Below are 17,706 nucleotides of genomic sequence, written 5' to 3' on the forward strand. Positions count from 1 at the left end.
GCCTCTCAAACTCTAAAAGAGGGTAAGAGGTGCCAGGCACTACTTTATATCCTTGGGTAATTCCCTTACCCCCTCCCTGGGGACTTCCCCGTCAGTCAACAGATGGATTCAGGTGGATTCTGGCTAGGGGCACCACTGTCCCTTTGGCCCTACATCCTGCCCCAGGGAGAATCTCGGGTGCCAAGTGCAACCAGGAAGGTGGCACAGTCCCCCAGAAGGCACCGGGCCAGCGAAGGCAGCCGATTGCTCAGTGGGAGCGGCAGAGGTCAGGAGAGCAGGAAGAGGAGGACAATAGCTGAACCTGTTGCCATGGGAGATTTTGGTGTTTGCCAGCTGGGTGGGGCCGTCCCAGCAGCTGTCAGCAAGCTAAGCCCAGGGCCCACTCTCCTCTTTCACTTTGTCCCTTTCCTGGGTCTTCGTAGGGCTGGGATGCACAGTGGTTCACACTGGGGACTGCAAAGACCCAGTCATTGAATCAGGCTTGAGCATAGTCATAGTAGCAGTTAGAGGCTTCCAAGAACTACAGTTTCCAGAACACACGGCCAGCTCCTGGTCTAGCCCCAGCTGCCCAAGTGGCCCGCTTTGAAGTAGAAAAAGGAAACATCTTACCTGTCCTGAGAGAACTGAGCATCCTGGCTTTTGCGAGATGCGTTTGTGTCTTTGTTTCTCAGGTCTGCTCCCGCCTGTGCAATCCCGGTTGCAAGCCAAACCTGGAGATGGTGAGATTACCTGGTGCTGTCCTACACACCTGCGTGTCTGCACGGGGTGGGGTGGCGGGTTGTTCACTGAGATAGAGGAGACTGAATCATTGAAAGGTCAGCTTCCTGAGGGCAGAGGCTTGAATTGCCTGGGTACCTTGGAAACCTGGCACCACCTAGTCTGTGCTCTCTCTGTGTTTGCTGTCTAACCAACCAGCGCACAGGACATCCTGCCCTTGTCTTCCATTCCACTGCATCCACGCCTACTGCTTTGCTTGCTCCTATCCTAAAGGACTTTATCTCTCCGTCCAGCCTCCAGGCACGCAGCTTCCCTCTCCTTGGAGCACATTCCGTTTCCTAGCCGGTGTGCCCGTCGGAGCGATAGGACAGAGCCTGGCACCAACCAGGGGCACATGAAATATTTAATGAGGGAATGAATGAATGAATGAATGAACGAATGTCCTTGTCCTTTGTACACCCAGGAAGCAGGCACACTCAGGACCCTCCCTATTCATTCCAGTCCCCCGCCCGCCACCCTGGAATGAATGCATCTTTTTATCCGCTCCGAGGAGGATGGATGGCCGGGCTGGGGCCGAGGCAGGCCAGGCCAGGCGGAGAACTGGAGTGGGGCTGCCCTCGGCCCTTTCCCAGGCCTTCTATCTAAAGGTACGCTTTTGGAGACGTTGAGAGCTTGCATTCTCTCCCCGCCCCAAACTCAGCCTCGGTCACCGGGCTCCCACGGCCCGTCCCCCGCTGGTTACACCCAGTACCACCCCGAGACACTCAACCGCAGCACGTGGCCCGGCGCCCCAGCTCCCCATTGGTCACTCGGCTCCTTCCTTCCCCTCCCTTCGCCGGGGCCCAGCCTCAGCTCCCCCCTCCGGCCGCCCCGCGGTGGTACAGTCCGCCGCGGCTCAGGCAGGGCGGGAGGGTCCACTGTGCCGCCGGGCAGGGGAGTCGGGAAGCTCCGGAGGAGGCGGGACTCCTCTTGGAATGTTTCTGGCGGCTCCACCCGACTCGTTGCAGCGCGGCGCGGATTGGCCGAGAACTACAGGAGGCCACTCCTGATTGGTCGGGCGCGGCCGCCGGCCCCGCCCCTCCCGTCCGAGGCTGCGGGAGAGGCCCGGCCGGAGTTTGTGGAGGGCAGAGCCGGCGCGCGCGGGCAGGCGGCGGCGCAGGTGAGTGGTCCCCGCCGGCGGGCGGGTCACGGCGCTGCCGCTCCGGGGACCCTGTCGTGAGCTCGCGGGACCCGGCCGATCGTATGGGGGGTGGGGCCGGCCCGAGGGACGCGGCGGCCCGAGTCCGCTGGACCGGCAGGGGGGATGCCTGAGGGAGGCCCCTTCCCCCTCCGGGCGCCTCCCTCCCCATTTGGGGCAGGGAGCCTGCGCTTCCCGCCGCCGGGATGGGTCTCCAGCCACGCCCTGGCCCTGCACCCCTCTGGACAGCCCCGCCCCGACGGGAGCAGACGTGGGGTCGGTGTTTCTGAACCCTACCCATGCACTCCCCGGAGCTGGCCGCGTCCCCAGCCTCCAGGACCCGGGGATTGGGGGTGGGGTGGGGGGCTCTTGGGAAGGACCGAGGTCCCGATAATAATAATGAAAAAAAAAAATCGCCCCGACTAGCATTTAAGTGAACACTTGGGTGTCCGGTATTTATCATGCAGATCACCGAATTTAAACACACCATGAGAGGTACTGCTACTTCTAGGAGTGAAGGAGCAGGCCCAGAGAGGTGGAGTGACTTGCCCAAGGTCGCACGCACAGCTAGTAAGTGGCAGACCCGGGGCTCAACCCCATACCTCAGAGGCCAGAACTGGAGACCCAACCGCTAGGCTACCTGCCCAGGAGCTTCCTGGCTCAAATGTTCCCGAGCAGCTCCTCCACCTGCTGCTGCCTGCCTCCCCCACCCCCACCCCCACCTCCAACACACACACACACACACACACACACACACACCACGCATACTGTCTGGGCCACACCTGCTGGTCTTTGCTTTTTTGCTTTTCCCACACCTACCCTCCCAGACTCAGCAGACAGCAGCCACTTAAGCAGTAAGCTCTCCACATGTTCCTTCTCCCCTCAGCAGGAAAGCAAGGCCAGAGTACCTGGGTCCTGAGAATAGAGTGACATCTTCAGGGGAGAAAGGCAGGGGGCCAGGATGCTGGGTCCCCTTGGGAAGCCTGGGCCCAGGCCAGGGCAGTAGGCGTTCTCCCCGGAAACACCCGGGAGCAGGTTTTTCAAGACTGAATCAGAGGCGGCCTCCTGCCCTCCCCTCCAAAGCGATACCCAGCTGGACAGGGGAGCCTGGGCGTGGTACCCACCCGCTGCAGCTGAGCTTGTGTGAGCTCCCTTCCCTGCTTCCTGCTCCCCCCTTCCCCCACTCCACCCCCGGCCCCATTATAATTCTGTGTGGCTGTAGGGGTTGCTAAGTTTCAGGCCTTTCACAGGGAAGAGGATGGGGATGCCGGAATTCCAGCTAACCCACTCAGTGCTGGGGCTGAAATTCTTCTCCTCCGGCCCTGTGTTCAGGTTTGAGGGGAGCCTGAGAGCCAGGGGAGAGGGTGGCAGGTACCACCTCCACGGCATACGTACATGTTCTGAGGATTGGGGCCTCAGAGAGCACTCAGGATGAAGATACAAAATGTATTCATTCGTTCCACAAATGTTTATTGAGCAGCTACTATGTGCCAGGCACTGTTCTTGGCACAGGGGACTCAGTAGGAAACAAGACAGAAATCTTGGGGAGCTGTCTTTCTAGCAGGGGAATCAGACAACAAGCAAGCTAGCAAGTAAAGAAGACACCTACCAAGGATGCTAAGTGCTGTGAATAAAATATGAGGGGGTGGCATGATAGAAGCTCTGGACAAAGGGGGCTCTCCGAGGAGGCGACTTTAGAGCTGAGGCCCGAGTGACAAAAAGGGAGCCAGCCCTGCGAAGGCCGGGCAGAGGCACAGCCAGGGCGAAGGCTCTGAAGCTGGACCAGGCTGGGAGTAGGGTGGCCGAGGCAGGAGGTGCAGCCGAGGTGGCGATTCTGTGAGTCAAGGGTCACATTAAGAAAACAGTTGTGCCAAAGCCGGTTTGGCTCAGTGGTAGAGCGTCGGTCTGCAGACTGAAAGGTCCCGGGTTCGATTCCGGTCAGGGGCATGTACATTGGTTGCGGGCACATCCCCGGTGGAGGGTGTGCAGGAGGCAGCTCGTCGATGTTTCTCTCTCATCGACATTTCTAGCTCTCTCTCTCCCTTCCTCTCTGTAAAAAAAATCAATAAAATATATTTTAAAAAAAACAAAAAACTGTGCCGAAACCGGTTTGGCTCAGTGGTAGAGCGTCGGTCTGCGGACTGAAGGGTCCCGGGTTCGATTCCGGTCCAGGGCATGTACATTGGTTGCGGGCACATCCCCGGTAGGGGGTGTGCAAGAGGCAGCTGGTCGATGTTCCTCTCTCATCGACGTTTCTAGCTCTCTATCTCTCTCCCTTCCTCTCTGTAAAAATATCAATAAAATATATTAAAAAAAAAAAAAAAAACTGTTGTAAGATTTGAGGCAGGGGAGTAACACGATCTGGTTTACATTTTAAAATAGAGACATGGAGTTAAATAACAGCCTGAGACGGGAAGACAAGAGTTCTGCCAGGGCAACATGTAATTAAGTTCATGGGCCTGAGCCGTCTGGACCCCAAGGGGCAAGCTTGGGAGGCTGCCTGGAGGAGGTGGCCCAGAGTAGGCCCTGGCAGGCAGAGAGGACTGGAATGTTCCTGGGCAGGGCAAGGGAGGAGGCAGTATAATAACGACAATAGTAATAACAGCTTCCTTAAATTGGATGTCAGGGAAAGTGCTAAGCAGGCTACATGCATAATCTCTCTGAATCCCCACAAGCACTCTGAGAGGCAGGAATTTCGTTCCTTTTTCAGATGAAACTGAGACCTCGTCAAGTGAGGTGACTTGCCTACGGCTACACAGCTGGTAAGTGGCAAAGGTGGGATTTGAACCCAGGCCACCCTGCCTCTTCTGTCTTGGAAAGCAGGTTCATTAACCACCCACCTTACCGGTGAGGACACGCAGCCATCCCAAACCAGGGTAGTGGGTGTGGGCAGAAAGAATAAGGAGGTTGGGATTAATTACCAGCATTTATATTTTGTGCCAGGAACTGTTCCTGGCACACGTAAGGTTTCCTTAGAACTCAGAGAGGTTGAGATACTTGCCCCAGGCCACACAGCTATTAAGTGGGGAGGCCAGATTTCAGACGCAGGTCCTTAGCATTCTGCCTCCCAATGTATGAAGGGGAATCGGAGGAGGTGATGATGAGTAGCGGTACTTTTATTTTATTTATTTATTTTTTAATAAATAAAATCGAACCTGGGACCTTTCAGTCTGCAGGCTGATGCTCTATCCACTGAGCCAAACCAGTTTCAGCAAGTACTTTTATTTTTAATCATTGAGTGTAACAAAATAACTTGAGACAGTAATGGTTTATCCATTCAGAATTTATTTTTTATCAAATATTCAGTTAGTGCCTACTGTGCTAGATCTAATGATGGGTACTAGCAATGAAGTAACCAATAAAAGACTAGTATTATCCAGAATATATAAAGAGTTCCCACAAATCAATAAGAAAAAAAAGACAAGCTGTGTAATAATATTTATTTATTTTAATGCTTTCATGGAGAAAGTTTTATTTGTTTACTTTTTTTAAATGTTTTTATTTATTTATTTATTTAAAAAATATATTGTTATTGATTTCAGAGAGGAAGGGAGAAAGAGAAATAGAAACATCAATAATGAGAGAGAATCATTGATCGGCTGCCTCCTGCATGCCCCCCACTGGGGATCGAGCCCGCAACCCGTGCATGTGCCCTGACTGGGAATTGAACCAATGACCTGTTCGTGCAAAGGATGATGCTCAATCCACTGAACCACACCAGCCGGGCTGTATAATTATTTTTAAATAGGTAAAGACTGCCCTAACTAGTTTGGCAGTGGATAGAGCGTCGGTCTGCGGACTGATGGGTCCCAGGTTCGATTCCGGTCAAGGGCATGTACCTTGGTTGCAGACATACCCCAGGAGGGGGTATGCAGGTGGCAAGTAACAAAAAGGCAAATCCAAGTGGTTAATAAATGTATAAAGGGTATTTAGCATCATTGATTTTGAGGAGAGTGGGGGAAAACCACACACACACACAAAGGTGGAGATACGATACCTGTCTCCATGGATAGATGAAGCACCTGCCCTATGCCCAGGCAGGCGCTGATAAGCAAGAGACAGGGGACCGGAGAGGTGGGGCCTGTGTTTTTGCTGGGGGGACAAGACCCTCTTGAGGGCAGAGACTACAGCCTGTGCCTCTTTGTCTCTCTAGAGCCGGGCATAGACTCTGGTGGGCTGGTGAATATTAGGATAAATCATTCAACAAATATTTATTGAGCACTTGCTATGTGCCAGGCACTGTTCTCTGCACTGAGAATATAGGTCTCTGCACTGAGAATATAGGTATGAATAAGACAGAATTCCCTGACCTTTTAGAACACAGATAATGAACAAGCTACGTGGATGAAATAGATTCTCCACCTGAAAGATGTGAGTGATTTGTTGTTGTTATTTTTTTTTGTGTGTGTGTGTGTTTTAAAATAAATTTTATTGATTTTTTACAGAGAGAAAGAGAGAGGGATAGAGAGTTAGAAACATTTATGAGAGAGAATCATCGATCAGCTGCCTCTTGCACACCCCCTACTGGGGATGTGCCCACAACCAAGGTACATGCTCTTGACCGGAATCAGAACCCAGGACCTTTCAGTCCGCAGGCTGACGCTCTATCCACTGAGCCAAACCGGTTTCTGCTGTGAGAGTGATTTGTGTCAATACCAGGGAGCACAGCCAGTGCAAAGGCCCTGAGGCATGACTATGCCTAATGTGTGGGGAGAAGCCTATATGACTGGAGGGAGGGAGTGAGGGGAGAGTAGGAGGAGGTGAGGGAAGGGGAGGGGGCAGATATTTGGGGGCTCGTGGGCTGAGGGGAGAACATTGACTTTTATTCTGAGTTAGGCCTGGGAGGGTTCAGAGCCCAGGACAGATGTGATATGGCTTGTGTCTTACAGGGTCACTCTGGCTACTGTGTCGACAAAAGACTGTGGGGGGCAAGGGTAGACCCTGGAAAACCTGGAGGAGGCAGCTGCACTAGTCTGGTGAGTAATGATGGGGCCGGAGCAGGGGATCCTGGAGGAGGTGTTGGAGAATAGATGAATGAATGAATGAAAGAACAAACGGACGGGTGAATGGATGCATGAGGATGGGTGCAGCCCACTGGGCTCAACTGAATCTAGGACAGCTCCCAGAATGGGCGGTCTGAAGGGAGGGAAGAAAGTCTTGCACACAGAAAAATATAATTTGGTTTCATCTGATCCTCACTACAACCTGGCCAGGGATAAAACGTCCCCATCTGCAGGCCAAGCAGCTGAGGCCCAGGAACACAGCGCCGCTTAGGGGACAGTGTTGTGGTTATTAACGTGTGCTTGGGAGTCAGACCCGAGGATGCAGCCAGCCTCCGTGACTTTGGACATGTGACTGAAAAACGAAATCTCAATTCTTCCCCAGTCTGCACAGCCAGCCGATGTCACCTCTTTTACTTTCTCTCTTCATACCCTCCCATTGCTTACGCCGCTCCATCTCCACCGGCCTCTGGCTCATCTGTGAGCCTGAATCTGTGAGTGCTCACAACCCGCCAAGGCTGCTACCCTCACCCAGAGCAAACGCCCAAGTCCTTCCCGCAGCCCACAAGGCCCTGCTATGAATGTCCGTCACCTCCTCACCTCCTCCTGTCCTCCCCCATCCTCACTCTGTGCCAACTACACAGCTCCTCATTGTTATCAGACACGCCAAGCACCTCAGGGGCTCCGCATGGGCTGTTCCCTCCGCCTGGAACGTTTTGCCTCACATCCTCGTGTGGAGGCTTCACCCGCTCAGAGGGGCCCTCCCTGACCCAGTTTATAGAACTTGGCTGGTTTTATTGTCTTCATGGGGCTATTGGAAGTTATATTAGCTATACCTCTCCTCCGCACGAATGCTCCTGGGCAGCACGACAGGGCCCCATGTAGCCGGGATAGCACCTGGGAGTGAATCAGGAAAAGGCAGCCCTTCCCCCTGGCACGCACACCCACCACCACACCGGGGTCTGGTGCCTCTGCAGGGAATGACTGTGTAACTGCACCTGGTGGCCCGAGCCAGGGCCCTTGCTTATTGAAGGAACTGTGTAAAATGGTGTATGGATTATTGCAAATACCCCCAAAATACTGTTTAATTTGTCGGGAGGGAGAGGGGAGGAGGAGAGACGATGGGGCAAGAGAAGAAATACAGATATTGTATCAGTTCTGACAGGTGGTGCCTTAGGAACAAACGGCTTAGTGGCTGAACAACAAAAATCTTAGTGGTCAAACAAAAGGTTTAATTTCCATTCCTGCTCCATGTCCATCGCAGCTTGTCAGGGAGTTACGCGCACCGCAGTGTAGGGCCTGGCCTGACGGAGCCACTGCCATGCCAGTGTGGCTGGTCACCCTGCCAGGGAGAGACAGGTCTCGGGAGCTCTAGTAATTAAACGCTTCAGTTCAGAAATGTCAGGTGTTACTTCCTCTCACAACTCACTGTCCAGAACCAGTGACATGTCTGCCCAATCATGAGGAGGGCTGTAAGTGCCATCTGCCCATGTGCTTCGAAGGGAGGGCTGGCAGCACTAATACACAGCACTAATGACTGCGACTGATAGAAAAATAAAGAGGAATTTAACCACTCTGGGCCTCCATTTTCTCATCCGCTAAATGGGTGTAACCATCTACAATAATAAAAGTATAATATGCTAATTAGACCGGACAGCCAAATGTCATTCTGGGCGTCCTCCCGGGTGAAGCTGCAGCATCGGGGGCCGAGACAGAGGCAGTTAGGGGTGATTAGGCCGGCAGGCAGAGTGGTTAGGAACAATCAGGCAGGCAAGTGGTTAGGAGCAATCAGGCAGGCAGGCAAGTGGTTAGGAGCCAGGGCTCCCAGATTGCAAGAGGGATGTCCAACTGGAGTGATGTCCGACTGTCCAGCAGACAGATTGTCCCAGACTGTCCCAGATTGCAAGAGGGTACAGACCGGGCTAAGGGGGACCCCCCCACACACACACCATCACCCAAATTTTGTGCATTAGGACTCTAGTAACATAATATGGTCCCTACATCACCATGTAGTGTAACAAGTAAGGTCATGGGGCAGTTAGCATGGAGTTGTATAGATATTAGCTGCTAGCATTAGGAGTTTAAAAGGGCTGGGGCCAGGGGTTTGAACTGAGGCTGCCCTGTTCTCTGTCGTTGGGCCTGTAGGGCGCTCATGGTGGGGAGAGATGTCCTGGGGCCACTGCACAGGCCCTAACCCCACTCTCATCCGGCAGATCTCCCGGGCGTGCCCCCTCCTCCCGCTGCTCATGCCACTGGGACTGGGCCGGCGGAAAAAGGCGCCACCTCTGGTGGAAAATGAAGAAGCCGAGCCGGGCCGCGGTGGGCTGGGTGTGGACGAGCCGGGGCCCCTGGGAGGGGGTGTGGTAGGGGGCCCCCACATGGGCTTGCCTCCCCCTCCCCCGGCCCTGCGCCCCCGCCTCGTGTTCCACACCCAGCTGGCCCACGGCAGCCCCACCGGCCGCATCGAGGGCTTTACCAACGTCAAGGAGCTGTACGGCAAGATCGCCGAGGCCTTCCGGCTGCCGGCTGCCGAGGTACACGTCCGGGAGTTCCGGGGTGCTGGCGGGGTGCTGGCGGGATGCTGGCAGCCTGGACGTGCGTCCTGGTTCTGACCGGCGGCTCAGTACCCAAGCTGCAGGTGCGGAGGCCTGTGCCGCACTGAATTATGGGGACCCGGAGGCCAGGGCCGGATGCTGAGTTTCCATATGGTATTGGGACACCTATGCCCGAGTGCATTATGGGAACTAGATGCTGCATTCCCATCCTTCATGGAGAGGCTTGCACCCCAGTGGATTGTGGGGGTTGGAGGTCCGGTTCAAGAGTCACTTCTCCAGGATGCAGAGAGGCCTGGCCCCAAGGACTTTGGGCCCAAGGAAAGAGGCCCGGAGGGATTGAGCAGGAAGTAGCCCCAGGGGTCTCAGTAGGCTGGGAGGGAGTCTGTGCCTTCATTCATTCCACAAGCATGCACTCAGCACCCACAGGGGGCCAGGCTCCGTGCCCTGGAGCCGGCAGGGAGGTTTTTGCCAGGACAGGAATTTCAGCCCTTGCCGAGCTGACATCCCAGTGGGGGCCTTGGCCTCTGGGGTGGCCAGGCTCTGGGGTGGGGACCCCCAGGCTCTCTTTCCTTCTTCCTCAGAGGCCGAGGGAGGGAAGGGGAGAGTTGAGTGTCTCCTACCTTCGCAGGTGATGTTCTGCACCCTCAACACCCACAAGGTGGACATGGACAAGCTCCTGGGGGGCCAGATCGGGCTGGAGGACTTCATCTTCGCCCACGTCAAGGGGCAGCGGAAGGAGGTGGAGGTGTTCAAGTCGGAGGAGGCGCTGGGGCTCACCATCACAGACAATGGGGCCGGCTACGCCTTCATCAAGGTGCCTGAGGGCGGGTGGGAGGGGGGCGGCACAGGTCTGGGGGCAGAGCTCAGGGCTGACGGCCCCTCTCTCCTCAGCGCATCAAGGAGGGAAGCGTCATTGACCACATCCAACTCATCAGCGTGGGCGACATGATCGAGGCCATCAATGGGCAGAGCCTGCTGGGCTGCCGGCACTACGAGGTGGCCCGGCTGCTCAAGGAGCTGCCCCGAGGGCGCACCTTCACCCTGAAGCTCACGGAGCCCCGCAAAGCTTTCGGTGAGGGGCTGCCCATTATATACTTGGGTCCGGCCTGCAGTGCCACGGGCCACCAGAAGGTGGCGCCCCGAGCCCAGCAGGCCACATTGGAAAGAGGGAGACAGCTCCGCCTCTCCTTGGGGAGGGGAGTGCTGGCCTTCCGCCCAGCCTGGGGGGAGGGTGGGGACGAGGAGGAAGTTGCCCCCACATCCAGCTTCCAGGAGCCATTAGCCCAGCCAAGCGCCCCCAACCCTGGCCAACCCCCGCCACGCCATCCCCCCAGCCCCGATAAGCCAGGCTTGGCTGCCCTGTGCCAGCCCCCCCCACACTTTCCAGTCCGGCTTCACTAACTCTTAGGAATGGGCTCCAGGCCCCTAAGGTGGGGGTGGGGGACTCTGAAACACTTCCCCAAGCAGCTAGGGCTGGTCTACCGCCCAGCAGCTATTACTCCTCTGCCCCCCAACCCCCACACTCAACCCTGGGACGGCAGCTAGAGATCAAGGCCCCATCCTCTTCCTGTCCCCCGAGCCCTGGGAGAGATGTGGCCCCCTTTAATGTCCCTTTTAGCCCTTTCCGTTCCCAGCCCCTGGCTGCCCCTCTCCCGTCCATGCCAAGTCTGTCAGGAATCCTGCCCTCCTGGGGTCCCCTCAGCCCCCAGCTGCCCTGGAGCCTGCAGGAGCTGGGGGAAGGCAGAGGGGAGTGTCAAAGGCCAGGATGTCTTGTTCCTGTCCAGAACATGCTGGAATTGGGCTCCCCCTACTCTCACACCTCCCCTGCCTCCCACAGACATGATCAGCATGCGTTCAGGGGGTGGCCGTCCCGGCTCCGGCCCCCAGCTGGGCACTGGCAGAGGGACTCTGCGTCTCCGGTCCCGGGGCCCTGCCACTGTGGAGGACCTGGTGAGTGTTCCAGCTGGGCCCAGCCCCCCTGCCCTGCACACTCGTAGGGTGCAGTGTCACCTGTTAGCTGAGGGGCTCCAGGCACTGGATTCAAACCCACCCCTGCCTCCTCCCAACCCTTCTTGTTGGCCTTATTAGTTTCCTTGTCTGGAAAATGGGGGGAGCGGGAGAAATAACACTGATAATGGACTGAGGGTTAATATAGATGAAGTGGCAGAAAGAGACCTGGCGCCTAGTGAATACAATCAGTTATGTTGCCATTATGATGATGCCACTGTCCCTCCTGCCACCCCGCCTCCAGCCCTCGGCCTTTGAGGAGAAGGCGATCGAGAAAGTCGATGACCTGCTGGAGAGTTACATGGGCATCAGGGACACGGAGCTGGGTGAGTGCTTGGCGTTGGGATCTGGGCGGGGCGGGGGTCTGGGGGAGACCGGGCCTGCCCTGACCGCCTCCCTTGTGCTCCCCCGCCCGCAGCGGCCACCATGGTAGAGCTTGGGAAGGACAAGAGGAACCCGGACGAGCTGGCCGAGGCCCTGGACGAGCGGCTCGGCGACTTCGCCTTTCCCGACGAGTTCGTCTTCGACGTCTGGGGCGCCATCGGGGACGCCAAGGTCGGCCGGTACTAGGCCTCCCACCGGACCTTGCGATGACCTGAGGGGGCCTGGTGGGAGCCCCTGGGGTGGGGACACGGCCGCCAGGCCCCGCACCCGGCTCGGCCTGGCCCTGGCCCTGGCCCAGCAGTCCCAGGATGTGGCGTGGAGGTGGGGCCGAGCCTCTGCCCCGCCGATCGGTACCGCTCCTCCCTCGTTCCCAGCCCCCCCCCCCCTCCCTGTTCCCCACCTACCTCAGCCAGATCAGGCTCTGAGAGGGACCAGCCCCATTGGGCAGCCAGACCCCGCCCGCAACACGTTCCACATCAGCGGCCAAGCTGGTCCCCCGTCTCCCTGCGGCCTCGGGTTCTGTTCGGGGGGTCCTGACCTCCCTGGTTTCCTGGCAGGGAATTCAAAAGGGGGAGCGTCCCCCCGCCTCAGCAAATGCAATAATCCCCCTCCCGCCATTCCTGCAGAGCTCCCTGCCTCTGCCTTTGAAACACGTCTTCTGCTGTGAACTCCCCCTCCCGCCCCACTCCGGCTCCCTCCGCCCGGGACAGACGGCGGTGGGCTCTCGTGTCTGACTTTGCTGTCGCACATAAAGACTCTGCTGTTGGACCTGTGTGGTGGCCTTGGAGTGCGAGTGTGGGAAGGGCCCTGGCTGGGAAAAAATGTAGCAGCTGAAATCCATCCTCCTCTGGCTCCAAATTGAATTAGGAGCTGGCCCTGGCCGCCCGCCCCCTCCCACCCGTTCCGCCTGAGCAGGCTTCTGGCCGAGGGCCACCGGGCTTCCAGGCAGGGCCTGAGCTTTTTGGCCAACGAGGGTTCAGGTCTTCTCGTTTCTAACAGTGCCTCCTGCCGCCCCAGCCTGATGGGAACAGAGGGCACAAGGCTGCCAGCTATGGCCCAGGGTCCTGGGAAGCAGCAGGGCCGGGAGGTGTGGAAACCTGGCTTGGAAAAAGAAAGCTGGCGGGGAGGGGGCTCCCCCAGCCTCGGGCCGCTGGGGGCTGGGGCGAGGGCTATGGGAGGAGCAGCCATGATGCCGCCACACACCACCTGCCTGGACGTGCAGCCTCTGGGCGGCCACGGCAGGCCACGCCGTGCACCGGATGTAAACCCGCTTCACCCACGAGGATTTAAGGGGGATCTGGGAAGGAGGTGGGGTGGGACCCTGGCCAGACCAGGAGGGAAGAGCCGAAATGGAAGGGAGGGAGCCAGCTAGGCTGGAGGTCCCTGCAGGAATGTTGGGGGAGGGGGGAGCCGAGCGGGAAAATGTGAGCCCAGTCCACTCCCCATTTCCACACGGTGGGCAGTTGTCCTCCAAGGTGGGAGTGCCGCTGGGCTGGGGGGCAGGGGTAGCAGTTGTCGGGGTTCCTCCGTGCATTCCTGGGCACCTGGAGGGGTGTCCGCACCGGCAGGAGCCTTACTGAGGGTGCGTCTCTGTGAGAGTGGGACTGTGAGTCCGTGTTGGTGATCTGTGACTGAGGACTCGGAGGGCATAAATGGCAGTGGACATAGAGGGTGGGTATGTGACTGCAGAACTGTGTGTCTGATATACCTATTTCTAGGGCAGGGTGACCAGCAAGATCTCAGGGAGTCCAGGGCGTTGCGACTCCTCGTGTTTGGGTGTGGAGTGTGCCCATGAATCGTGTTTTGGACTGTTAGGGCGTATCTGAGGGATACAGATATGGGGGATGGGGGGGCTGAATCGGTGAAGGATCTCAGGGGCCGTATTTCAGGGTGTTGAGCAAAGCGGCCCGTGTCAGAGCCAGTAACCATGGGGATGTCTGGTGCTGGGGGTGCAGATGCCTCAGTGAGTCCTGGGCTGTGAGGATGGCTGACTCCCAGCTCTGAGGAATGTGGCTGGCTGGGGACAGGCTGAGCCGGCGCTGGTCTCGGGGTGTCGGGGATGTGACAGTGTGTCTTTGGGTGTGAGGCCGTCCCTACTTCTCAGGCAGGAGGTGAGGCTGCGGCTGTGTGTCCACGGTGTGTCCCAGGTGTCCCTCCCCACATCCCGGGGCGGGATCTAGGAGATCCTGGTCCCTGGGCCTCGTCCCCCTCCCCTCCGGGGACATGACTCCCTGCCGCCCCGGCCTGGGCTCTAAGCCCCTGTGTAAATAGTGGGCGGATCTCCTGGCCTGGCTGGGCCGGACCCAAGCCAGTCCACCCAAGGCACTGCCCACCACCACCCACCCAGCATCCAGGAAGACTGGCAGGGCAGAGGAGTGCTGCTGCCCCACGAGGGCTGGCCCCCCAATCCGGCACCCCCCATCGGCGTAGCGGCACCCCTGCAGCCGCCCCGGCCGGCCCCTGGTGACGCTCACATTTTCCAGTGTTTAGATTTTATCCGCTTTATTAATGAGGCAGGCGAGAGGCCCAAGCCTGGGGGAAGGGGGGTGATCCTGCCCTGCCAAGGGGAGGGGGTCACGGGGGCGCCCCTGCCCCATAAGGGGAGTTGGGGCCCAGAGTGGCCCATACCCATTGCCAGGAGTGCAGAGAGGGGGTCTCTGCCCCCCCCAGGCCCCTCAGCGGGCTGGTGCTGGGTGGAGCAGCCCCTGGAGGCCTGAGTGGGCAGCCAGAGGAGGCAGGGAGCCGAGCGAGGAGCCGCCCCTGTGGGAAGGGAGGGAGGGAGCGGCCTGCCGAGAGCTGGAGCGCAGCGGGCAGCCGGCACTGAGAGGCAGGCGATGGGGACCTGGCGTTCCCAGCGCCACCAGGTAAGAAGCCGGGCGCAGGGGTCTCAGGTGGGGTTGGGGGGCACCGAAGGATGGGGCCATGGTTCCCCCCACCTGTCCATCCTGTGTTCTCAGCCCTCTGTCCCGGCTGCTCTCAACCATCTGTCCCTTCTCCTTTCTCCTCTGACCAGGGGGCAGTAATGCCCTCTGAGCTCTCACCACTGGTACCAACGGAGGGCTGGTCCCAGGTCAGCCTGAGGCCTCTGGAGCCGGCGGGAGTGGACCCCTGGGGCACCCTGGGTGAGGTGGCTGCGGTGGGATGGGGCCTGAGAGAGAGGAGAGAGCAATGGAGCTCAGAGATGGGAGTGAGGGGGACAGAGATGGGGCCACGGCGACAAGAGACAGGGCAATGGGGAGAGATGGGCCCCCAGTGGCAGAGGTGGAGCTGTGGGCATCCAGGATGGGGCTGGATTAGAGATGACTGTCTGAGATGGGGCAGTGGGGTCATAGGGAGCCCTAGGATCAGAAACGGGTCCGTGAGCATCAGATGGGGCAGGGCACCAGGCATGTGCTATGATGTGAATGGGAGGAGGGTCTGTGAGGCCCAGAGACTATCAGACCAGGGGGCCGGGGCCAGGGAGCCACAGGGAACGGGAAGTAGGCAGAGAGGCAGAGTGGGGCTGGGAGGGGAGCAAGAGCTGGGAGGGTAAGAGGCCGAGGAGGGGTCAGGAACTGGGCACCAAGTGCCATGGGGTCACTTGGGCCCTAATAACCCAAAAAGGGGACCATCAGCTGGTCGGGGGGAGGAGTTGGGGGGGACGCTGTGTCCTGGGCCAGCCTCAACTTGCCCTCCTCTTCTCCCCAGCCCCGCCCCCGGCACCTGACATGAACCCCTCCGGGCCCCTCAACCTGAGCCTGGCGGGCGAGGCGGCGACCACGTGCACCGCACCCGCGGCCCCCAACGCATCCAGCGGGCCGCCGGGCCCCGGGGGCGCGTCACCGGCGCTGCCCATCTTCTCCATGACGCTGGGCGCCGCGTCCAACGTGCTGGCGCTGGCGCTGCTGGCGCAGGCCCTGGGCCGCCTGCGGCGCCGCCGCTCGGCCGCCACCTTCCTGCTGTTCGTCGCCAGCCTGCTGGCCACCGACCTGGCGGGCCACGTGATCCCGGGCGCGCTGGTGCTGCGCCTGTACGCCGCGGGGCGGCCGCCGGCCGGCGGCGCCTGCCACTTCCTGGGCGGCTGCATGGTGTTCTTCGGGCTGTGCCCGCTGCTGCTGGGCTGCGGCATGGCGGTGGAGCGCTGCGTGGGGGTGACGCGGCCGCTGCTGCACGCGGCGCACGTGTCGGTGGCCCGCGCGCGCCTGGCGCTGGCCGCGCTGGCCGCCGTGGCGCTGGCCGTGGCGCTGCTGCCCGCGGCGCGCGTGGGCCGCTACGAGCCGCAGTACCCGGGCACCTGGTGCTTCATCGGCCTGCGCCCCGCGGGCGGCTGGGGCCAGGCGCTGCTCGCCGGCCTCTTCGCCGGCCTCGGCCTGGCCGCGCTGCTCGCCGCGCTCGCCTGCAACACGCTCAGCGGCCTGGCCCTGCTGCGCGCCCGCTGGCGGCGCCGAGCGCGCCCCCCGCCGGCCCCGGGCCCCGACAGCCGCCGGCGGTGGAGCAGGCGCGGCCTGCGCTCGGCCTCCGCCTCCTCCGCCTCCTCCGTCGCTTCTTCGGCCTCCTCCAAAGCCACCCGCGGCGTCCTGGGCCGCGGCTCCTCGCGCAGGGCCCGCGCCCACGACGTGGAGATGGTGGGCCAGCTCGTGGGCATCATGGTGGTGTCGTGCATCTGCTGGAGCCCGCTGCTGGTGAGGGGCGCGCCGGCCCCTCCAGCCGGCTTCCTCCCGCTCCCGCCTGGGCCCCGCTACCCTTTCCACCGAGGAGATCTCCGTCCTCTCTCCCCAGCCGGAGCCCCGCCCTTCAGCCCCACCGGCCGAGGGAGCCCGCCCTGTGCCCTCTCCCCGACACCCACCCTCCTCCAAGGCCCCTGGTCTCTCTCCTTCTTGGGGTCTTTGTAGTTCACCCCAACCCCACAAGCTCTCTCCCCAGCCCCACGCCTCTGGGCCCTGACACTCCATTCTCTGCCCCCCTCCCCTCTCCCCTCTTTCTCCCCCCCCCCCCGCAACACACACCCCGTTTTTCTTCTTCCCTTCAGCCCTCTGCCCTTTGCAACCCCTGGGATTTCTTTCCAGTCCGAGCCCCGCTCAGTGAAGGCTTCTGCATCTCCTCCGATCTCCCCACAGCTCCTTTTCACGAAGACACCCCCTTTCCTCCGTGACGCTCACACCCCCTGACCTTCCAGCCAAGCTCCCACCCGCCCCGGCCCCACCCACCGCTGGGCCCTCCTCCGACCACCGGCCTCTCCCGCAGGTGCTGGTGGCGCTGGCCGTGGCGGGCTGGGGCTCCGGCTCCCTGCAGAGGCCGCTGTTCATGGCCGTGCGCCTCGCCTCGTGGAACCAGATCCTGGACCCCTGGGTGTACATCCTGCTGCGCCAGGCCGTGCTGCGCCAGCTGCTGCGCCTGCTGCCCGGGCGGCCTGGCCAGGCCAAGGGCGGCCCCGCGCTGGGCCTGACCAGGAGCACCTGGGAGGCCAGCTCGCTGCGCAGCTCCCGGCACAGCGGCCTCAGCCACTTCTAGGCACACCCGGAGGCGGAGGCCCGGCCGCTGAGCCAGACCACTCCGTGCCGGGCAAGGCCCGCGGCGCGGAGCCTTCGAGGAATAAAAAAGCCATTTTGCGGACCAGCCCCGGGTGGTGTGCGCCATTGGTACTACAGCACGCGTGTGGCCGCTCGGGGGCGGCAGAGGCCCAGGGCGCTCCTCCGAGGTGCAGTCCCGGCACTGGCCGCGCGGGGGCGCACGCCGCCTGGCGCGGAGCCGGAGCCACAGGAGCATGCGCAGAGTGCTGCCACCCCGGCCCCAGTGGGGACAGGGAGGGTGGAGGGGCTTCTAGCCCCTGCCGCTGCCGCTGCCAGGACGGACTCCCGCGGCCTTTCGCTCACGGGGGCTCTGAGCT

At 60.2% G+C, this 17,706-nt stretch overlaps 2 protein-coding genes across 5 annotated transcripts; both read left to right on the forward strand.

Annotated features, from left to right (window-relative positions):
- Positions 1-1,785: 1,785 nt before the first annotated feature.
- On the forward strand, positions 1,786-12,613 carry GIPC1 (GIPC PDZ domain containing family member 1). Of its 4 annotated transcripts, XM_045589293.1 has the most exons (9): positions 1,786-1,876; positions 4,605-4,656; positions 6,784-6,870; positions 9,108-9,428; positions 10,078-10,263; positions 10,341-10,521; positions 11,287-11,399; positions 11,701-11,782; positions 11,875-12,613. In XM_045589293.1, the coding sequence occupies exons 4-9, from the start codon at positions 9,141-9,143 to the stop codon at positions 12,024-12,026; spliced, it is 1,002 nt and encodes a 333-aa protein (XP_045445249.1). In that variant the 5' UTR covers positions 1,786-1,876; positions 4,605-4,656; positions 6,784-6,870; positions 9,108-9,140; the 3' UTR covers positions 12,027-12,613. The 4 variants fall into 4 exon arrangements, with proteins under 4 accessions (XP_045445249.1, XP_045445248.1, XP_036315911.1 ...); XM_045589292.1 differs by lacking the exon at positions 4,605-4,656 and having other exon boundaries at positions 1,805-1,876; XM_036460018.2 differs by lacking the exon at positions 4,605-4,656 and having other exon boundaries at positions 1,805-1,876; positions 6,784-6,869; positions 9,080-9,428.
- Positions 12,614-13,552: 939 nt separating this feature from the next.
- PTGER1 (prostaglandin E receptor 1) lies at positions 13,553-17,439 on the forward strand. Its single transcript, XM_036460025.2, has 3 exons — positions 13,553-14,704; positions 15,528-16,501; positions 17,064-17,439. Exons 2-3 carry the CDS (start codon positions 15,548-15,550, stop codon positions 17,328-17,330), a joined length of 1,221 nt encoding a protein of 406 aa, XP_036315918.1. The 5' UTR covers positions 13,553-14,704; positions 15,528-15,547; the 3' UTR covers positions 17,331-17,439.
- Positions 17,440-17,706: the final 267 nt, after the last annotated feature.

This window comes from Pipistrellus kuhlii, unplaced genomic scaffold (genome assembly GCF_014108245.1).
Source record: "Pipistrellus kuhlii isolate mPipKuh1 unplaced genomic scaffold, mPipKuh1.p scaffold_m20_p_30, whole genome shotgun sequence".
Classification (NCBI taxonomy): Eukaryota; Metazoa; Chordata; class Mammalia; order Chiroptera; family Vespertilionidae; genus Pipistrellus; species Pipistrellus kuhlii.